Raw genomic sequence first — 21,649 nt, forward strand, 5'->3', positions numbered from 1 at the left:
GGATTATGTAACTAATCCAAAGACCAGGACCTCAGAAATATAAAATCAATGTTAAAGGAAATCCAAACATAATTCAGATGACAGAAAGTCAGTTTAGACACCCAACTAAGTCAGTTCAGCCTGAACTTCCTTAAAAATCCTTTACATGCACATACATACCCACAAAATCCTTCTTCTTTCCTTCATTTCTATGCCACAAGCCTTAACTAAGTATGTTTTCTAAGATATATTCATTCTTCCTTTACACTCTTCTGCTTGTGATATTCTTCCAGTTCAAGTTGTTTGCATGATTTATCCTAAAACATCCAAAACACACTAGTAATAAATGCAAAAAAATAGAAAGCTTAGCTCTATGTTTCTGATAAGCTAAACCATCTCCCCTACTGCAAGAGACTAAAAACCAATGTGAAAATACATCAAACTTAAACAATAAGATTTTACTGATGGAAAAAAAAAAAAGAGCTATATGACAAGAGAGACACAGAATGGGTTTGTGAAAAAAATCAAAAGAAAATTCTTCTAGATTTCTGGTAGCTCTAAGAGTTTAAAGGTAAAGAAATGCCTGAAGATTTCTAAGCAACAGCCAATTATTTGGAACAACAAACAAATACAGCAATTTCACCAGAAAAGAGATAGGTAGGTAGCTGTAGCTTGTGTGCTAAGAATAACCAAAGCATGCCAATATTGCTTTTGCATCTAGATCTTTCTAGAAATTATTTAGGAAGCAACTCTGCCCATGAGACTGAGTTTACCAAAGAGAAGGGAAAAAAAATGACTCTAAAACTGGAGAGAGCCAATCAGGGGTATTTTACTTAAACTCAGTGGAGCAATGCAAACAACGTAAACAACTTCTCCTGTATATAGAGAGAATAAGTAAATAAAGTAGACTTCAATATTCACCTCATCAATAAGACACCATGCTACAGAACCTCAAAAGTTTTTAAAGTAAGAGGAAGCCATGGTCCATATATTTTCAGACATGTAGAACACTCCCACAGGTCGCCCTATAGACAATAATGCTAATTACTAATTATTATTAACACACACTTGTACTATGACTTAAACCAGAATGGGACCTCCACCATTCAAGGGAGCTGTATTACTTGGAAACAGTCCCATTAGTGGTCTGGCAATTTTTAAACACAATAAAGCACACAGAAGTCTTAGGAGTGTTAAAAAAAAAAAAAAAAAATCCCTAAAAATATCCCACATACTCTTATGCCAACAAACATGCATACAACCCACAACCAAACACACGCACACCCCATGTTTGGCAAGAGGGAAGGGAAAGAAAGGTGGTGGTCTGAGAAGTGGAAAAGTTTCTTCCCGACTTCCAAGTGGTGAGCTGTTAATTCAGTATTAGCATGATATATATTTGTTCATGTAAAACAGCACACAACTTTAATCCCCCAAAGCAGATACTTGCATCTCGTTCTCTAGAATCTCTATCTCAAAAAATAACTTCCTTATCTTCTTCCCCTCCCACAGAAAGATGTATCTAATCAAAATATAAAACAGTACTATGTGGGCAACAGAACTAGTGAGACCTGGGGGATGAATTAGCTGCCTACAGGCAAACATCTCCTGCCATTCTACACACCACCGAGTATTGGAGGTCCTGGCAGATGAAGGCTAGTAGAAAATACGTAAAATCTAAGACAAACCTATGACCTCCCAGGGAGCAAGCTTAAGATCAGGTATTGTACACCCAGGTGACTGCACATATGATGCTACATGTTCATATGTGGGCCACTAAATCACTCCTTGGTTTCCCAGGTTTATATTTTGTGACTAACCGAACCCCAGTTCCTATAGTAGGTACTTTGAAAGGAGCCTCTCCTCTGCTGATTCTCTGCTTTTACCTCAACTGCAGTACTTAGAAAAGCTCTCTCCTTTATCTATTATTACCTGACTAGCAGCACTAAACTTGGTGAAGCTGAGAAATTTCTTTTGTTCACTTCAACCTCTTTGTTGAATTCAACTGAAATCAGATAGAAGGTTCAAAAGTCAGATACAAATAACCTGGTCACATAAGTGTCATTTCCTTGGGAAAGCAAGTTGAAACCTCTGTTTAGGAATACCTAGATCCAGGTTTTGCCCTTTGGCCCAAGATTTAACGTGTCTGTTACGAATGAGCATGCAATGTATTTTGGAACATTTTGAAGTAGTGTCTCTATAAGGTAAACTGCTAAAATACATTGAGACTGCCAGTAAAATCCAGTCCTTTCTCACCTGCATTAATTCTAGCACAATGCTAGCAACAATCAGTTACCAAAGTACTGCATCTTTAAAGTTAAATTTGACTGTAATAAAAAAGTACTTTTAAGAGCATTAAGTAGGTCACAGTCAGATCACTCTTAACATAATGCATCTGCCATGAGTAATGATTTCTGTACTAAGGTTTAAACTTGCAGAAAGGAAAGAATTGTGTTTTGCCATTTTCCACATCATCAACTGCAACCATCCAAAGAATCAACCAGAAATTCTTCTTTACTGTGTTTTCCATTTGTCCGAGTTTCATGGGTTCCTTCCATAATTCCCAAGTCACATCCTATTGTCCTTGGCTTTTTGCATTGCACATTTTTTGAGGTAGGCAAATTACCTGTCCTGTAAAATTCATTTTTGGCAGTGTAGTACTTCTTTTGGTCAGACTAATATTATTTTTGCTAACACTAACACTCATACCAGGGAAAATTTGTAAGATGCAAAGATAGTAGTTTATTACTTATGAAAAGCAAGCAATTTTTTGAAGATAAAATGTGAGGCTTTCTTCCTAAAGTTCTTTTTTTACACAGGATTCTGTTTTTCCCTTAGGAAAAAAATAATCATTGTTCCTATTGCCACAAAGATCTGTTGTTAATTGCAAACATATGTACTGTCATCTTACCAGGGTATTTTAAAAAGGACACCAACCCACAACAACAGGACTGGATTCCTATTCCATGAACTTCATGCTGAAGAGCTATACCAAAAAGGCCTTCCCAGCAGCCTACATGTATACTTTTTTTTTTTCTAAATGCAAATAACTTGAAACTTCTAATGTCACAAGTGGAGAAGGGAAGAAGAGTGATTTACCTAGGATATAAAATAGGTGTTAGTTCAGAAGTTGAGGGAAAAGTTTTGCTGAAGTAGTATTCTAAAAGGCATCCAGTGCAGTCAAGGCTTAAACAACTCATTTCTCCTACAAACTTGTGACTGACTGGCAGATTTAAGAAACCCAGAAATATTTTTAAAGCAGCCTTTGAAGACTGATGTATATTCACAAATGGAATGTTATAACTTCACTTTCTCCAGCACCACCCAATCTTTTCCTCCTTTTATTTCAATTTTTTTCCTTCTCTTTGACTGCAAGTTGACAAAAAAAATTTGGGGGCAAGTGAAAAAGAGCTTTTACTACTTCTCAGCTATCAACTGATTTCTCATTTCTATCTGCCTCACATGTGCACTCTTCCCTCCATTTATTCCCCCTTTCAAACCTTAGCATTCACAGTAACTCAATCACAATTTCCCAGAGAAGCCAAGTGACAGGCTGCCACTAACTTCAAGCATGCTTTTTGACTGTCCCTATTATCATATGGAAAGAACAAGTGATGTTCTACTCTAACTGGATACTTAACCAAGACACAGTTTTGACCAATTTCCACCTTATCTCACAGCAAGACTGACATACAGACAATAAATATGCATTCTTTTCAGTTAGCTTACCTCTAGCAGCAAGTTTCATAGAATGGTCTTAAACAGCACAAAAGTCATTTCAAATAATAGATAAATTCCAAAAATATACATAAAACAGGCATGAAAAAGCAGTACTCAGAATGAGTATGCAAAAATACATCTGTTAAAGAGAATGAAGACAAAAAAAAAATAGTTTGATAATCTTCAATCCTTGAGGCATTACTGTTACATAAACAATATTATGGCCTTTTTCATTTTTTTAAATTAGTTTTTTTCCCTTTCAAAATAAAATAAGTGAAGTTTAAATAATCAAGCACAATAAATATTCTTTTCAAACATCATTTGTCTTGTAATAACTTTTTAGAAATGTAATTTAATGTATTTTAATTTACCAACACATGAGGAATTCTTTAATTTCAATTTTCATGATCAGAAGTTGCCTCCTATGCTGCATTGTACATAACAGCCAAAGCAAAATTTATTATCCATTACAGAAGATCTAACAGTCATTGAACCAAAAACCTGAGTCAATTATAAGAAAAAAAGAAATGAGAAAAATATTCAAATACCATTTACAAATGATTCCCTGAAAATCTTTCCTATCCCGAATACTTCCACTAAGGTAATATTAAATATGTTCCTTGGGCTTCAAACAGTACTATAATTATTCCTTGAATAATTAGGTTCCTAAGCTTAGGCTTAAAATATACCCTAAACATGCCATGACACTTTCCAACTTCAAACTGAAGATGGGACAAAGTATCCTAAAGAGTGTACAATCGGAAGTCAGGAAGAAAACTGCCTTCTCAGAGAAAGTACTGCTAAAATAATATAAAGGTCAACCATATATATGTACAGATGAGCAGTTTGTCCAAGCAGCTAAACCACAACAAAAGCAAAACAAAACAAAAAAAAACCCATCACCCAAAACCCTGCCCACCTTAATGCAGCACAGTCTATGGCAGTTAGAAACTGTTCAGCACTTGTAGGAAGTCAGATTATGTATTTAAATACTTTTATCTGACAATAGCAATAAGAAACCTCTTGAAAGACTTTCTATAAAGCTTGCTTTTATTTGCAAACATTAAGAGGCCTATCTGGACATTCTGTCCATCCATAAGTTACAGATTTGCACAGATGTCACATTTACAGGGAAGAGACACTCAGCACAGAACAATCTGTTCTCTGCTACAAAAAACACTAAATCAAGAGATTTTTAGTACTGACAGAATTTCAGGGCCCAGAGAGGAGAAAATCTGAACCAGTCAAGGAACAAACTGGATAGCAGAAAAGCAGAAGAGCTATTAAAAGGGCCAGAGGGAAAGGAATCCTTCAAGGAAAAGAAGGGCTGTCAGGGAGAAGATGGACATATTGAAGCACAAAGGAGCACACTGGACACTTTGGTGTGATTACTGGACACACTGCTACAATACAATTATACCTAAAATGGAAACATGGTGTTTACCACTGTTATTATTAACTGTTTAGCATTACCTGGTTTGCAGTCCTTTAACGAAAGGCAATTTTACAATTGATAACACTTCACATTCTATTCATCATCTAAATGAAGAATTAAAATATAGCTGTCTCCTACTATAGTGACTGAAACTATATGGGTTATCATCGTGTTGTGTCTCAAGAGCTTCTCGATGTATAAGCAGAATGATTTTGTTTAACTGTCACCAAAGCTGAGTTTGCCAAACTGGGTTCTTTTCACTTAGCACTGTTACCTTTAATAAAGAAACACCAGACCAAATTCTGCCTTTCTCCAACAAATGTGCAAATAGCATTATAATCTTCTAAATCTGAAGACAGTGCCATCATAGCTATCATCAAGAGCACAATATGGCCAGAACACTGTGTTATGGGCCGATGAGATGGAAAGAATCCAGCTCAGCTCTCAGAGCCCAGAATGAGAAAAATTTGGCTGCTGAGTAAGTCTTTGTGCTTTGTTCTTAATGAGAAGAAGAAAAAAAACGAAATCCAATACTCAGTAAGAGACAATGCAAATGCATTTCTACAGTTACATTCTGATTATCATTGTTTTTCATGATAACACACATATCCGATTTAGGATGTCAAATAAACAACAAAAGTAAGAAGCATATTAACAGATCATATTTTCCATTTCTGTAAGCACCTTCTTCCCAAGGAGCTAAAGTGTTTTTATGAAGAACAACTTATTAACCCTCAGAATATTCTTCCTATGTAGGAATGAATCATCCTAACACCTTGGTTCTCTCAAATTCAAAATTTGTTTTTGCTGGCACTGTGTTCTTTGTATGATTTAAAAAAAAAAACTTTACAACCCTTTATTTTATCCAACAAATTACCTTCTATCCCTCTTCTCTCTAGTCCAAAGGAGAATACACTATATAAAACAATTTAAATAATCAAAGCAGCCTGATCACAACTTTTTTTTAATATTCTCCATGGGTGATGATATTTTTTGACAAGAAGTAGGTTACCAGCTATGTTTTCCTCATAATACTTCAATTAAAAAACCCACAAATTCTATAAACTTTTGCCTTGACACTACCTACACACAATCTTCCCTATAGCGACACCAAAACTTGGCTAAATGCAACTCCCGCTTAAGTTAAACAAACATCCGAATAATTTGCTTTATATGTTCTGCACAATATTTGAGCAAATAACACTTTTTAGAACATTACAAGCCTTAAAAGCTGGGCTGCATTCCCCCCCCACATACACACACACAAAAAAAGTCCCCGAGAGAGGATGTAATTGATTTAACCCAAACAGAAAAAAGTTTTGTGTAATCCTAACTAACCAACCAAAAAATGTAATTGTATGACATATCCATTCAAACTAAAAAAGGTCAGAGAAGACATTCTACATTTTCAAGCTAGTAAGTGCCTAAAGGTTGCTATCAAGGCTAGAAATATACTGCTTAGAGCCCTTTTATATGTATACCAGCATCCAACAGACATGACATCTTCCTACAAGACTTCTAAAGTTCTTCTTTCTGGAGCTCTACTGACAAACCAGGCTCTGTGCATATTACTGTCATGAACAGTCTATAATTTCAATTTAAAAAAAATTTTATACTTATGAACAACTTGCAACTTTGAAATTTCTGTTTCCTTACCCACCCCCAACTCCATCCCCTCTTACCCTGCACAGAGGCCTATTTTCAACAGGAGCCCCCCTTTGTTCTGGAAAATCAGACTGTGGCACAGGAAATTCCTTGCAGGACATGGATTTTTAAGGTTCTGCTTGCAGAAACTTAAGACTCAAACCACTTGTGTACAAACTGAAATTTCACATGCTGAAACTAGTACTTTCTTCGTTCTTTCTTACCTCATTCTCTTCCAATGTGTACTGTATTTTGAGAGTATCCATGGCCCTGATCATAGCTTGTATGGCAGTAAATATATTTTGGTAAACGAGTTTTGTGAAGCCTTTCCTGTCGTCTTCTGTGTAACCTGAGCCATGAATAATCCTCATTTGTTTGATGAAAGTACTCTTTCCACTTTCTCCTGTGCCTGCACATGGGAGAAAAAAAGAGAGAGGAGAAGGAATGTAATATTTGTAAATCCTGGCAGTTGAGAATATATGTGAATTTACATCTCTACAGTAATAAGGTAAACATTTTTTTCTGTAGAGTATGAAATGATGTACACCTTGTCTGACCAAGCATAAAAATCATCAATAACTGTATCATTTCAGTATCATTTCTGAGTTTTCTATTTTCCATAATCTATATTGTTTTAAACAAAATATTTGTATTTCTGGGTTTGGGGATTTTGGGTAAATGATACATAAAAATGTCCTGTCATAATACAGCCTATCATGTGTAATCCAAGCGTCCTGTAAGTAGAAATCACATAAAAAAAGCAAAAGCTGTGAGCACAAAAGAAAAAAAAAGTTGTAAGGATGAAATTCTTCAGTGTTCAAAGTCTACACAAAGTTTATGTACCATTTACATCTTCATAATAATGCCTGCAGCTTATCCTGAGCTTACGGAAAAATTCTATCCTTAGGCTACATAGCTTAGTTTCACATTTCTAATGAGTTTTATATAAAAGTACTGATTGAAAACATGCTAATTGAAATTATGAAAAATGCAATCATTTATGTCAGTTATTCTTTGAAACATTAACACTATAAAAACATAAAATTACAGATTTTATAAAGTTATGTATGAACTTACATCAATCAAATAATATTTTGCATGTACACATTGCTTTAAGTCTAGTTATAGGTTGTAACAATATATTTCCTAACATTATTCAGGATTCAAGCCTTGTTTCTCTATTCTTTCCTATTAATATTACAACAGAAGAATGTCTGTACTGACTGCTATTAAGGGTCAAACCAGGCCAATGTCATCTTCAATCAAGCTTGTAAATGGAGGCTAAGAGAAGAGTAAAGATAGGGCCAGAATATGAGATACTTTCCCACAAAACCCTCCCAGTATTCTTTGCAGCTTAGGATTTGCTTTGCTGGGTGTTACCTATTTGGTAACCCTACTGGATCTCTCAAGAACTTGACAAGCCTCCCCTTAAAGCCACGGAAACATTTTGCATCCGCAACATGCATTAGCAGGGAGTTCCAGAGCTCTATCCCCCATGGCACAAAGACCTCTTTCCTTTCATTTGTTTTGAGCTGGATCCTCCTACCTTCATTTCCACTTCTTGTATTCAACAAATCCTCTCATCTGCCTTCTCCACATACACAGATCACTATCACAATCACCTTCAGCTGTACCTTTTCTGGGTTTAAGAGCCCTAACCTGCCTAGTTCAGTTGTCAGGGGGAAAATACACCATACCTTGATCACCCCTTTTACCCTTGCCCATTCTCATGATATCCTTCTGCAATTTTTAGTCATTGTTACAAACTAACACTATATCAGCAGAAAAATTTGTTGTGTGACTGCCCAACCTCTTTCCCATCTTTTCTATCATCTTCTGTAACTTTTCTGTTATTCAGCATCAGAGCTATGCAATCAAACCAACCCATTCCTGTCCCTCAGAGCTTTTATATAAGAGTGTCATGGACCACACTTTCTTGTTCTTTCCCAAGTAAAGGATGGCACAGGGGCAAAAATACTTATACTTTTTTCTTAAAACCTTCACTGTAATCCTTAGGAAGATAATAAATTAAATGCATTTTGATTGATTAAAAGGATTGCCTTCACCCCTCTACTAAAACTTATTTGCTAGTAAGATGGTACGCCCATTAACAATCTTTCAGTAATTTACAGTTATTACCACTAGATGTCAGAAAATGCAACAGCAGCACAATGAGAAAAGCGATCCTCTTTTAAACCTTCAGCTGTAACAGAAAAAGTCAGTCCTCACCTCATCATACTGTATCTCAGAAAAATAGTCAGTCTACTTCTACATACTGTATCTCGGTACCATAGTAGACCATAGTATATCATTACTGAAAGATCATGTAACTACAGTGCTCCAAGCATTAACACTAATTACAAGCAAAAAACCAAATCATCTGGTAAAGTGTAATATGTTATCATGTGTTATATCATCACCATTTTTCTGAAACATTTACAATTGTCATCAGTTCTTATTCTACTCCCTATCGCATAAAGGCCTAATGACCTTGTCTGTTTTGCATCGCCCATTGAGCACTTTCCTTCAAAGTCTTAGCTATTTCTCATTCCAGCCAATATTCTTCAACAACCCTTCTCTAGGACATTGCTAGCACAGCTGTACTCTCCAGGCAACAGGACCTACAGCGCTCATGAGCTCAAAAGTGAAGCAACTTTTTATTAAGCAATAAGAAATATTTTTAATACTGGTATCTGCAAAAAGAAGATTAGTATAGCTGTTCTTTCAACAACTGTTTTGGATTTTTTCTTCTTTAGTTTTGGCATTGTACTGGTTTACTTGAGAGAGATGGAACATAGAGATATGTTGGAATACACAAGTTCCTGAAGGAATTTGTTTTAGTAAAATGCTGACGTTATATTACATATCACAGCCCTCAGATAGGCAGTCCTGGCATGCCAGCTTTAAAGAAGTCAACATAAGTACGATTCAAATATAATTCAGTTTAAATAAAAAAGCATGCACACAAAAAAACAAAAAACACACTTTTCCACTGCCAGCAGAACCCTTATTTTTGAGGGGAAAACATGCTGATTAATCCACGTTGAACTGTTGGCCTGATTTTTATACAACCCAGAATAAACAGTCCTATCACATTACAGCAGTGCCCTCCGCTAATGTTTGAGTTGAAGAAAAGTCACTGTGAAACTTAACTTTACTTTCAGGGATATGTAACTATGCACCGAAATTAAGTTTAAACCTAAAGCAAAGGCAGGTGGTTTTTTTTTTTTTTTTTTTTTTTTTTTTTTTTTTTTAAGACAAGAGAGTAACACATGTCATCACAGAAGAAAAAGGTAGAAAAAAGTAAAGAGAGCATCAAATGTAGAAGGAAGAGTCTACAGATTCCAGAGACATGGAAGAAGTCAGACATAGCACTGTATATCTGCTTTTAGTTTTTAAACAAAGAACCACAAAGCAAAGGTAGCCTGGCAGAGATCGGGCCATGTTTGAAGAGATCATCTGTAAACCAAGCTACAATTCTTCCTGATACATATCAGGGGGTTTGGGGTTTTGCTCTTTTTTGTTTTGTTTTTGTTTTTAAGGAAATTAAGGTTAGTGGGTTTTATTGCCCTACTTGATCTAATTTATATCAACCTACAGCAAAGGCAAATTGCCTATTCAAGTGATTTAAATACATGGGTACTAAACAGAACCACCCTATTTTACCCTTCGACCTTTCATAATGCTGAAAACACGGTTGATTTAAATGCTTTGTGCTTCCTACCCTGACCTTAAGCAGAGTGCACAGTCTTCCTTCTGTAGTTTTCCTTCCAGCAACTCCACATGTGCCTAGCCACCTCTCTTGTCATAAACACAGAATACAGGCTCTGTGCAAAGCCAACAATACACGCTCTTTGTTTCTCCATTCCCATAAGCTGTCTAACAAATCTTCAGGGTTCATTAGCTTAAAATGAAACAAGGCTATCAAAGCACATCTTGACAGGGCATCATTTCAAAGCATGTTAAAAAGTGGCAGAGCTTTCAAAAAGAGTTTGAATGTGAAGCAGTCATGCCAATGTGCATACTTGTGAGATATTAAGCTAAACTGCATTTCAGGATGGAATTGCATACATAATCAGATTTGGACTGGATATCTTTTTAATTAAAATAGTTGGAAAAAAATGGAGAACTACACATTGGGATTTTAGTGTTAGGACTTAAGATGGTAGGGCTTAAGAAAATGGAGTACACTTTACTTTTCATGTGAGGAACAATAAAAATAGTAATAGGGTAATAAAAATCAGGTAATCTGGAAAGTAATATGATAGAATAATAAAATACTGACATGTTATAGAGTTTGGAGGTATATAATCACGTTTTAATGCAGGTCATTAGTGAAGCATTAGCAAATGGGGGGCATTAAAACAGGATTATATACCTCCAAGGTATAGGAATTACCTTATTACAAGTAAGTTTTAAAGGGCTATTTTTGTGAAAAAAGACAGGCAGAGTGCATTTCTACTCCTCAGTGACATTTGTGGTAAGCACCTGTCCAGAAAATATTTAGCACATTTATATTCAGGAAATGATTTATTGAATCATTACTGCCAAAACATGAAGTACATATTCTAGTGACTTGGTAAAGAGAGAGAATCTTTTCAAAAGGTGAGATGTAAATACACAAGCTAAGTGTAACATATTTATCCTTCTTCCAGTCACGTCAAGTCTTCATTTTTTTCTCTGCTTTCAACTGCTGCCTGCTACATTGGTAAGTTGTTACCTACCCAAATTCACTTTCTCAGTCAAAAGAAGTATTAAAATTTAGTAGATCAGTTCAAGAAATAAAGCTTTATCTTTTAACCATTGTCTCTTTCATCCTTACCTCCTCCTTTGCCTGTCACCTTCATTTTCCAAGTCTAATGCCTCAATTCTTTATGGAAGAAACAACAACTTATAAAAAATAAAATCGCTCTCTTGTTCTCCCCTACGGCTTTGTCTCTGCAACTCAATTATGCCAATGAACAGACTGAATACAGCTATACCAAAACTAGGAGGCTGTAACTGGTAAGGAGAGAACACAGCTACCTAGTTTTGCTAGCACCACCACCACCACCATTAAGGACAGCTTGACAACAGCTTTGGCAGAAGTGATAAAGTCTCCTGGAAACCCTGGAACCATACTTGAGCAGCTGAACTGCACTGAGATCTGGGTTGCTCTCTCATCTCCATTGCTAATTCTCAAGCTGCAACGATACCAGAAATGACAGTATGCACATGCCCTATGCATTCACATCCACTTCCTATACATTAATAGATGTAGTCTAGTTAATAGATCAATGTTTCCTCTGTTGGTGCATGACAGGGGTTTTTCATCGCTTCTGTCTGGGCAGCCCCACTAAGATGCAGCTGAGCCTTGGTCAGTGTTTGTGGTACTGACAAAGGTCGAGCCGCCAGATTGGCACAAGCAAGCCTCCTGCTCCCAGTGGGAACAAGAGAAATACATGTTCCCTTCCCAGTTGTCAAGCATGATAAACATGATGAAGTCACCAAAATGCCACAGGTAAAACAAAAAGCTGCCTGCAATACCCAAAGAAACCTGAACATGCTACAAAAAAATAAAATAAAATAAAATAAAATAAAAATAAAAATAAAAAGCAAGCACAGTTATCAGACATCTTAAAATCAGTATTATGGTCTAATCCTACCTTTTCTCTTGCATAATTGAATATAACAGATCAAAATGCTGGTGCTACATCAGTGCTTACATTACCAGTCACAAGCATTAGTTCAGCATCAGTAAGGTCTCTTAGTGAGGAGTAAGGGACAGGGTCATAAAAATAAACATTTGATGCCATCCTCACATCCAAATCTAGTATTAAACTTCTACCCCAGTTATCAGAGCTGTCACTGGAGAAGGCTCACTGACAGAATCAAATTTATAGCTATAGTTGAGACTTTTCAGCCCTGCAAAACTCTGTAGTCAGTACCACTTTGAAGCCTGTAGGAGCACTTACACACTGTGCCAAGTTTCTGACTCTTTTTACAAATAATAAGCAACATTAACAAAAATAGCTATTTCATGGAAAAAAACAATCATGAGAATAACTATACTGACATTTAGTAATTAAATTAAGAGCTTTGCTGCCTGCATGAAAAACTAAACTGTATTTAAAATTGGGTCTGCAATATTTGTAAGGCAGCTCTTGAGAGCTGTTCAGCCGATGGAAGGGAACATCTTCCTACAACTGTAGGATTTACAGTTTGATACAGAGAACCAAATGGTGCTGGTGTACAAATGAGGACATAACAAAAATGGCTTTCAAGTAAATAATCCTGACTCACTGAAAATTTAAAAGGCTAAAGCAACAGAAATTTACATTTGAAAATAAAAGAGGCAGAAAAAAATACAAGGAACGAAGCTCTGCTTATTTCAAGGGTGGGACTTGAAGCAGTAGAAAGGAAATTCTTCGGATTTATGATCAAGTAAAATCTTTAGAGTCATTCAGTAATCTTGGAAGATTATTCTGCCTATTCTGTTATCTTGTTTCATAGAGCTACCACATTAAATGTCAAAATTAGCTTCACAATGTAATGCACATAGTTACATGAAACAAAACCACAGCCATTCTTACTACTAAAAGGCAGAACCAAGACAGTGTTTTTAATGACCTGGGAAAAAGCCAAAGCACATTTCATCTCTAAGACTCTCACACAGTTAGCTATTGTTTTCCAAAAGAAATGTAACCCAAAAGTAAAAATTTTTTTTCCCACTTCTCTTGTTCAATTACCTATTTGCATTCCAAAGACTTTTGCCAAGCAGTATTTTAAAGTGTTATGTGCCTCTTTTTGTTAACAATACAAACAAATAAATAAGAAATAAATACATAAAAATACAAAGATATAAATTTGGAAAGAAGAAAATCAGCAGCTTTTTCAGATACTCCATTCATTTTCTGCAGGATTCAAAACCAGCTTCCAAATCTGTTACCAGGGAAACAGCTCTCATTCATTCTACAATCCTACATATTAAAAGCACATTTTTGTGACTTTCCCCCTGCTTATGACATGGAACATGATTCAGAATAAGAGAGTTCTGCAGTTTCCAAAGTTAAATTAGAATAGAGAGAAGCTCCAAACATATTCAATAATCACCATCAGAAGCTTGTAAAAAAAAAAATTTTTTTTTGTTAATTATCTATGAGGTTATATGCATTTCACCGAATCCCTGCTCCTGCACTGGCCATCACCAATTTGACACCTACACAATCATATTATTTCAATGTTTTTTCTGCTACCAAATATAAATTTGGCAGTGGCAATGTATCTGCAAACAAACTGCAGCACCAAAAAAAAAAAAAAAAAAAAAAAAAAGGATGAAATACATAAATAACATTTTGGAGAGGAACAATCAGATAAAGAAATCCACAACAGAAATTCCATAGATCATTCTGGTCGTCTGTTCTATAGAAGTGCAAGTTCAAGTCAGACTTGATTCCATTACACTAAGTCATTCCAAACACCTTCAAAAGAAAGCATTTGGGGAAATTTAGTATCTAGAATCAAACCTTACATACTCTGGTTGCAATTCTCCAAGTTTTCTCCAATGGAATATAAGGCTTTGTAAAACAATTCATAAGCTTAACATGCAAAAGGTATTACAACATAATATAATGTGAAGCCGAGAGTAGAGAACAATGTTAACGCTAAAAATATTAATTTTGTTAACTTTATTTAATAAATAGAAACAGAGATCACCAGGGACAATATGTAATTATCAACATGAGGGCGTTTGCATCCAGCAGCAAATAGAAGTGTCTGGGTTCCAACGAAAGAAAAATAAAATGGTCTGTGAAATTTGTGCACTAATCCATACTGCTCTCACAAACTGTGAGAGACAGCACTTTCACACTATATAGCGATTTACAAAGAAAAAGATTTTCTATACTGTATGTGTTTGTGTGTGTACATGTGCGTACATATACTATAAAACTGACAGTATTACCTGAACAGTTTTGAAATGGGAAACAGAAGAACTTTTCAGGAAAAACTTGTCATCCAGTATATGATTAAGATATTAGCTCAGTTTCTCAGAATTATATTCATGAAATGCAAATGTATTTTGATTGTGTTGAAAAACACATTTAATCATATTTCCTTGGATAGTATTTTCATATCAGTAAGATTGTTCACGTTAAGCATTTCCTATAACAAATCAAACTAAGGTATACATTTATATAAGGAGATGCTTCACAAAGCATACAACTCATTTACAAAGAATTAAAGATACCAGTTTAAAAAAAAACTCTGTTAATGATAGAGAACTGAAAGCAAGCTCTAGAAGATTTCTGCAGCTGTGAAAAAGAAAAGTTAAATATCCAACAAAATGAATGCTGAGTCTGAAACTATGATAGCTGACACTTTCCAGTGTGACAAATGTGTACAGCTTCTTATACTATAAGGGCATAATTGAAAAACTTTCAGCTCAGTTTTCTCTTCTGCATCAATGTCACTCAGCAGTATTTCATTAAAATCAGCTGAATTAATCCTCTGAAAAATGCCATTATATCAAAGCTGTAAGCGCACAACTTACTGTAGTCCTAATGGATTTGTATAGTAATGAAAATTCCTAAATACTCCCCTCAGCTAAGCTCTTCTTCCTCCTAAGAAAGATAGAACCACCTGGCCCTTTCCTTACTCATCCTTCCAAACTTATTGACTCCATTATGATCCAAATTCACTGGTTTAGCTGTTCTCAGGTTTTAAACCACAACTAATACCTCACTCAGGAGTGATATCTTCATTTTAGTAATCAATGCTGACGAGAGGTTACCGCTTTAGAGAAGTCACACGATAGTCTCATGTTATTCATAATTCATTGCCAGGGAATACATCCTTCCTACAGAACACAGGTCTCCCACTTCAAATTCCAGCCATCTACTTCAGACTGTCTCACTAGATGCACATGCCATGTCCATTAGTGGACACGTCCTAACCCAGCTTTTGGCAGCTTTGGTTATGGAACAGAAGTCCCTGGTAAACTCCCTCTGCATCTGCACCAAAAAGGCACTGCAGCTGAAGCAGTGCTTGCCACCTAAATAGCCCTGTCAGTAACCCTACCTTGTCACTTACTATGAGACAGCTGGGAAAGGCAATGATTGATTATCTGCCACTCCCGAATCCTTCCCTCCATCTAAGAAATCATGCAAGTGTCCTATTTTAGATCGCTACCTGACTTCAAAAGCTTACCATTTTAGTTCAATTGCCTTTTCCAGATTAATCCATAAAACAGTGAAAGTCGCTGTTAGCGAACAGTGAAATGTCAGTATTAGACAGCATCAACAACAGGCTGAAGCCTTGCTCAATGCTATAAAATAGAAAATCAACTCTGTATATGCACACATTTATACAGACCGACCTCTTCCATCAGGGACAGCAGTAGCTGTTTCAGACAACATTCATATGTTCCAACCACTGATTTTAAACTGGCTGCAACATACACACAAACCAAAGACAGACTTTCCATAACATTTCCTCAATTCTTATTGCCAAATACTTTACTGCTTTGGCTACAGTTCCCGAGCATATTGTAGGTGGCTGACTTCAGCAGAAACAACCTTACAATGCGAATGTACTGACCTTGGGGATACACTCATTTACAAATAACACATGCCTGCACAATCCAGAAAGGTGTATCCAAGAATCCTGGGACATTACAGAAAGATACCAGATTTGCTATTACCTCTTTAAAAACGTACCTACTCTGTGATCAAATTTAGAATTGCATTACAATTCCCAGTAAACACTTTTCTGGAAGGCAGTACACACACACACATTTGTTTTAAGCTATGATGGCCACAAAACATGCCTAGGCATGAAGATGTTCTTGTGTGACAGACCCCAGGATGTGCATGTCCCTTCACAGCAAACTCACTCCATAAAAGGCCACAGCCTGCCTTTGACATACATGGCTGTCTCCTACTCACTTCAAAGGGAATTCAGTCTCTCCAGTGATGGACAGGATATAGTCTTAAGTGTTTGTGAATATTTTAAGAAAGTGGAAGTCTGAAAATTCTTCTTTGACCGAGAAACACCATGCTAAATAGGAGGTATGGCAATATGAGAATTTATAGTTCATCTAACCCTCACCCCAGACTTTCTTATTCCTGCAGATACTGTCAAATCAAATAACAAGAAGTAAGTTTCCACCTCAAGCATGCTATACCTTTGCTGACTACAATGTATCATGAAGAGATGCAAAATGGGGCAAATAATTATAAAAAAAATTAGACAATACATACATGCAAGTGTTATGTAATTTTTTGTCATTAAAGACTAACATTGAATGAGAAGGCTCAGTTACACAATATAAAATAGCTAATAGTGCTGTTGATTAATTTCTTGTCATTCCAAAGTAATGGTATGGCCAAACCCTCAAAAGTTCTTTGGTTCTGAAGCCCCCATGGCAGAGATCTGGATACAAGTGTGACACAGGAATCCAAGAGATGCCAACAAAAAGCTCTTTCAATGCTAAGAAAAGCAGCTTTCTTTTATCACTACATGTAAAATGAAAAAAAGAAGTCAAGCAAACTACTACTAGCAAGGATCTGCCATACAATGATGTGATTCAAAGGAAAAAGATTTGTTCCTCCAAATGTAAAGGAGAAAAAGAAAGTAAATAGTACACTGAGCAACTGATAGAGCGCTGTCCCTGAGCTTACTTTCTCCCACACACCCCCTTTGCAGTCTCTCAGATTCCCTTTCTCTTCATCCATCCTCTATTCCTCCCCAGCCCTACCTATATCTCGTACTTTGTCTTCCTGACCTCCATCTAGTCTGCTTCGCATCCCCCTTCCTTTGTTCTTCAGTTTAGCTAGTATTTTTGGAAACAAAACTTCACAAAAATCCAAGCAGGCAACAAATAAATAAATAGCGAGGTCTTTACAGATATTTCCATATTATATTCTTTTCTTCATACTCTTCATCTATCTTTACTGAGACTGTATTTTTTGGATCAGTAGGTTTCTGACTCCATTTTCATGCAATCCTTCAGGCAATAACATATTACAAATTAATACTAACCCCAGAGACAGAACTATAGTATAAAACAGACATCAAATAAAATTGCTATAATTAAAACAAACACACTTAAAACTATGCCAAGTTGTATGTTATGTAGGCCAGCTGCTTCATCCTATCAAAATCACAACATATCTGAACATTTGACAGGACTTCTTTGCTGTGGCTTTGTTTTATAACAGGTCCAATACACAGTAGATCATTTTCCACGATCAATTCCAATATTGGTCTCTAACCCACAGCATCAAACAAAAATTATAGTCTCACCAGCTCATTTCCAAAGAAAATGACACTGATATACCAGTGGTCCTGCTATATCTCTCTGCAATCCCCAAATACTCCTTCAACAGTGTTCAGTGGAATAAATGCAAAGAGACAGCTTCCTTTCCTATAATTTGCCAAGCAATCATCACCTGAGCTCTTTAGAGTGTATTATATTTTTTTTGGCTACCAAGAAAACAAATAATCTGTGTTCCAGTATTCTCGCAGTTCATTAAAAACTGCCAACTAAAAGTTTTGGCACATACTGAAGACCAGACACCATCTTTCAAATCTCAGCACTCTCTCTCAAGCTGATCACTTTTTGATTCCTTCCTCCACACTTGGGATTCTGGGCACTTCTTGCAAAGCCCAGATGTTCTCCTTCTCCACACTCAAGGACGTTGTGGCAACATCTCTCATGTAAGGGCAGAAGGAGATCTGTGAGAATGAAACTGCCAATGTGCAAAGACAGGCTGCAACAGGATCACTATAAAAATCTTTTAAAACACACTAAATCTTTACGTAGGATGCTAGCATTCTGAAGTAAAGTAGCCTTGGTTCAGTTTAGCCTAATCCTCTAAAATTAATCTTCCTGCCCTCACTGAGGCAGTAGAAGAGCTCCATTGTAACAAGTGATTCTCAGACCTTCAAAACTTGCTCTCTGGAGGCCTGTTCTCACTCCTGATGTTTCTTTGCTTATCAAGGGTGACCTAAAGAAAAGCACAGCCATCTGGCTTGGGGCCACCCATTTCCATTCTTTTTGGCACCAAGTAATCTCTGTGCTGTAGTGGCTGAACAGCCTGAGACATTTGTGCATACCAGATTCACAGATGAGGTCTAGAAAAAGGAATGAGCCCTTCTTTTCTCACTTTTATATGTTTATGCTTCTTCCCATCTGCACCAGAGACTAAATGAGAAAGTGGAAGCAAAAAAATTCCCCAGCCAAAAACAACAGGTCCGAGCACTCCTTTGAAAGGGAAAAAATACTGGAGGGGGGAGGAAACAGACTGTGGAGAGTCCCAGAAGAACAGAATTGGAAAAACTCTCTCTGTTCTGGATGGGCTACAGCTGACTTTAGCAACAGGGAAAAAAAGGAGGGAGGAAGGGAGGAAGGGAGGAAGGGAGGAAGGGAGGAAGGGAGGAAGGGAGGAAGGGAGGAAGGGAGGAAGGGAGGAAGGGAGGAAGGGAGGAAGGGAGGAAGGGAGGAAGGGAGGAAGGGAGGAAGGGAGGAAGGGAGGAAGGGAGGAAGGGAGGAAGGGAGGAAGGGAGGAAGGGAGGAAGGGAGGAAGGGAGGAAGGGAGGAAGGGAGGAAGGGAGGAAGGGAGGAAAACTCTCTACACTGCCTGTAGTGTTGGCAGTTACACTACAGTAGAATAATTTTCTATGCAGTACATAAAAGCTAGTCAAAAAGTGAAAAAAACAACTATGATTAAAACAGCCATAATCTAAGGAGATTATCAATGCAGACCAGTGTTTTTTTAAATTTTCAAAGATTCCTGGTATTCCTTAAAAAAAAAAAACTAAATTCTGTGGTATTAAATAGCTTAATGAAATGCAAATTAAAATAATTCTGCCATTGTTCAACTTGAAAGTTTTACACAGAAAGACTGAGACACACATACATGAGAATGGACAGGTCTGAGCAAACTGCATACAGTAGTACAGCAATGCTTTTCACCTTACAGTAGTCTTGCTTGTTTCCAACTTGTCTTTCATGATTAAGGAAACACTGAATAGTGAGAAGTAAGAGAATAACGTCCAGGAACTAATTTAAATCACACAGTCCAAAGTTGTTGGGTGTTTTTTTTTTTCTCTCTCACATACAAGCTCAATGACAGTTAACTTGTGCTTTTCAGGTACTAGAAGATAAAAATCATTCAGTTTCTTCTCTGATTATGTGTATTAGTTTCCAAATATACTTCAACTAGTGTTTCTGAGAAAACTCAATGCACTAGTTTTCATCTAAAATATTTGTTCTAAATTTCTTGAAAAGGACTTCCTTGAAAAGTCAACAAATTCTACCTTTTGACTAACAAATTGAAGCTTATCGTTTTGTTATAACATGACTGTGGACTACAAGAAATAATGTAACAGTACTATACTGCAAGCCAGTCTCCTAAGCTTGCCCCATCTTCCTCTCAAGCACTTTTTCTTTCTTCCCTCTCCTTGGGGAAGCAGGCTGAGCCTAAGAGCCAGCAACCTGTGTTTTTCATGGATCCCATATGTTCTGTTTTCCTCAGCTGACAATAAAGAAATAGCTGTACATTAGTAAGCAAATCTCTGTGGACTACAAGAGCTTCAGAGATCATCCAGGCTTCACATTACATTATATCAGACTGACACTACATATTTGACAGAACAAATGCATATTTAAGGAATAACAAAGTGTACATGCAGACTTAAATCTTTTCCTTCAATTAAGTTTTCCTATTTCCCTGGATTTCTCAGTCCTCACAATAAGTAACTAAGTTTTCAGCAAGGAAACATATTCTTGTTATCTGAACTTTCTATTTTGTTTTTATTTATTTGAAAAGTCATTTTTTATACTAAATAAAAGGAAACAATACAGCAGCTTCCTAATGGGAATTCTTTTACTGCTGCAGGATGTCCTATATGATGCCAGTAACAGTTTATACTCTTGATTGTGTGTGTGCATAATCGGAAGTGCTGTAACAAGCTGGAACAAAAATTAAACCCAAGAAAAAGCTTGTTTAAAGCTGAAAAACTCCATCAGACAGCAAGAACTCCAAGATAAGAACTTGTCTTGCTAGATTATGTGCTATGAGGTATTAGCAGAAGGCGTGTGTCCAGTGCAGACCCAAGTGCCAAAACAAACTTACGAAATCACTCCTTTACCATAATTGAGTAAATGACAAGAGTCAACCTTTGAATTTCATCTCTTCTGCACTGTAGAGTTAGCTTTGACAACTGTTACGAAGATAACCATTTCTTATATTCAATGACAGGACAAACTTTTTCTTCACACTTCTTCATTACAACATATTGGAACTGATTTTAACTTAATCAAAAAATCTTTGTAATTCTGAGTAATTTCACTCTCAATAATAGCAGGGGAAAAAAACTGTTGTTGTTAGAGTAGTTCCTGAAATCAGCCAAGAAATCCACACCTGACTTCCACAAGTGGAGGCCTGCAAAAAACAATACAACTGATGCATGGCTTTGTTTAGGAAAAGAGGCACCCTTCCCTGCACTGCCACATGACAGACTTGACAAAACTAAAGAGCACCAGTGCTCAAGGAGTCACCGCCTTAACCTATGAAAAGACAAACATGGAGAGGACTGTCACAGTGCTGCTAAATCTTTAGGCTTGGACATCGGCTACAGCAGCAACAAGCAACTTCTAAACATTCTTAAAGAATTTAGAACTAACAAGACACACAAGTTATTAAGGTGGTAATGCATGGCAGCATGTTGCAATGCTGCTTTCCAATTTGCTTAGCACATGCAATGTCCTTCATTTTGTTTTTGTACAGAGCTGTAATTTCAACAATTCCTTTCTCTTCTCCATAAGTTCAGCGACAGCAGGACCCAGGGTTCACCATGTGGCTCACAGCTCCCTGCTCTGGCCACATTTGG

General features: G+C 36.6%; 1 protein-coding gene across 1 annotated transcript in view; it reads right to left on the reverse strand.

The window, feature by feature from the left end:
• Positions 1-21,649, reverse strand: part of GNA14 (G protein subunit alpha 14) — an 87,800-nt gene that overhangs the window by 42,014 nt on the left and 24,137 nt on the right. Inside the window, exon 2 of the mRNA XM_067316159.1 lies at positions 7,000-7,184. Within this exon, the coding sequence (XP_067172260.1) occupies positions 7,000-7,184 (185 nt within the window). The remainder of the gene's footprint in view (positions 1-6,999; positions 7,185-21,649) is intronic.

Source organism: Apteryx mantelli, chromosome Z (assembly GCF_036417845.1).
Source record: "Apteryx mantelli isolate bAptMan1 chromosome Z, bAptMan1.hap1, whole genome shotgun sequence".
Classification (NCBI taxonomy): domain Eukaryota; kingdom Metazoa; phylum Chordata; class Aves; order Apterygiformes; family Apterygidae; genus Apteryx; species Apteryx mantelli.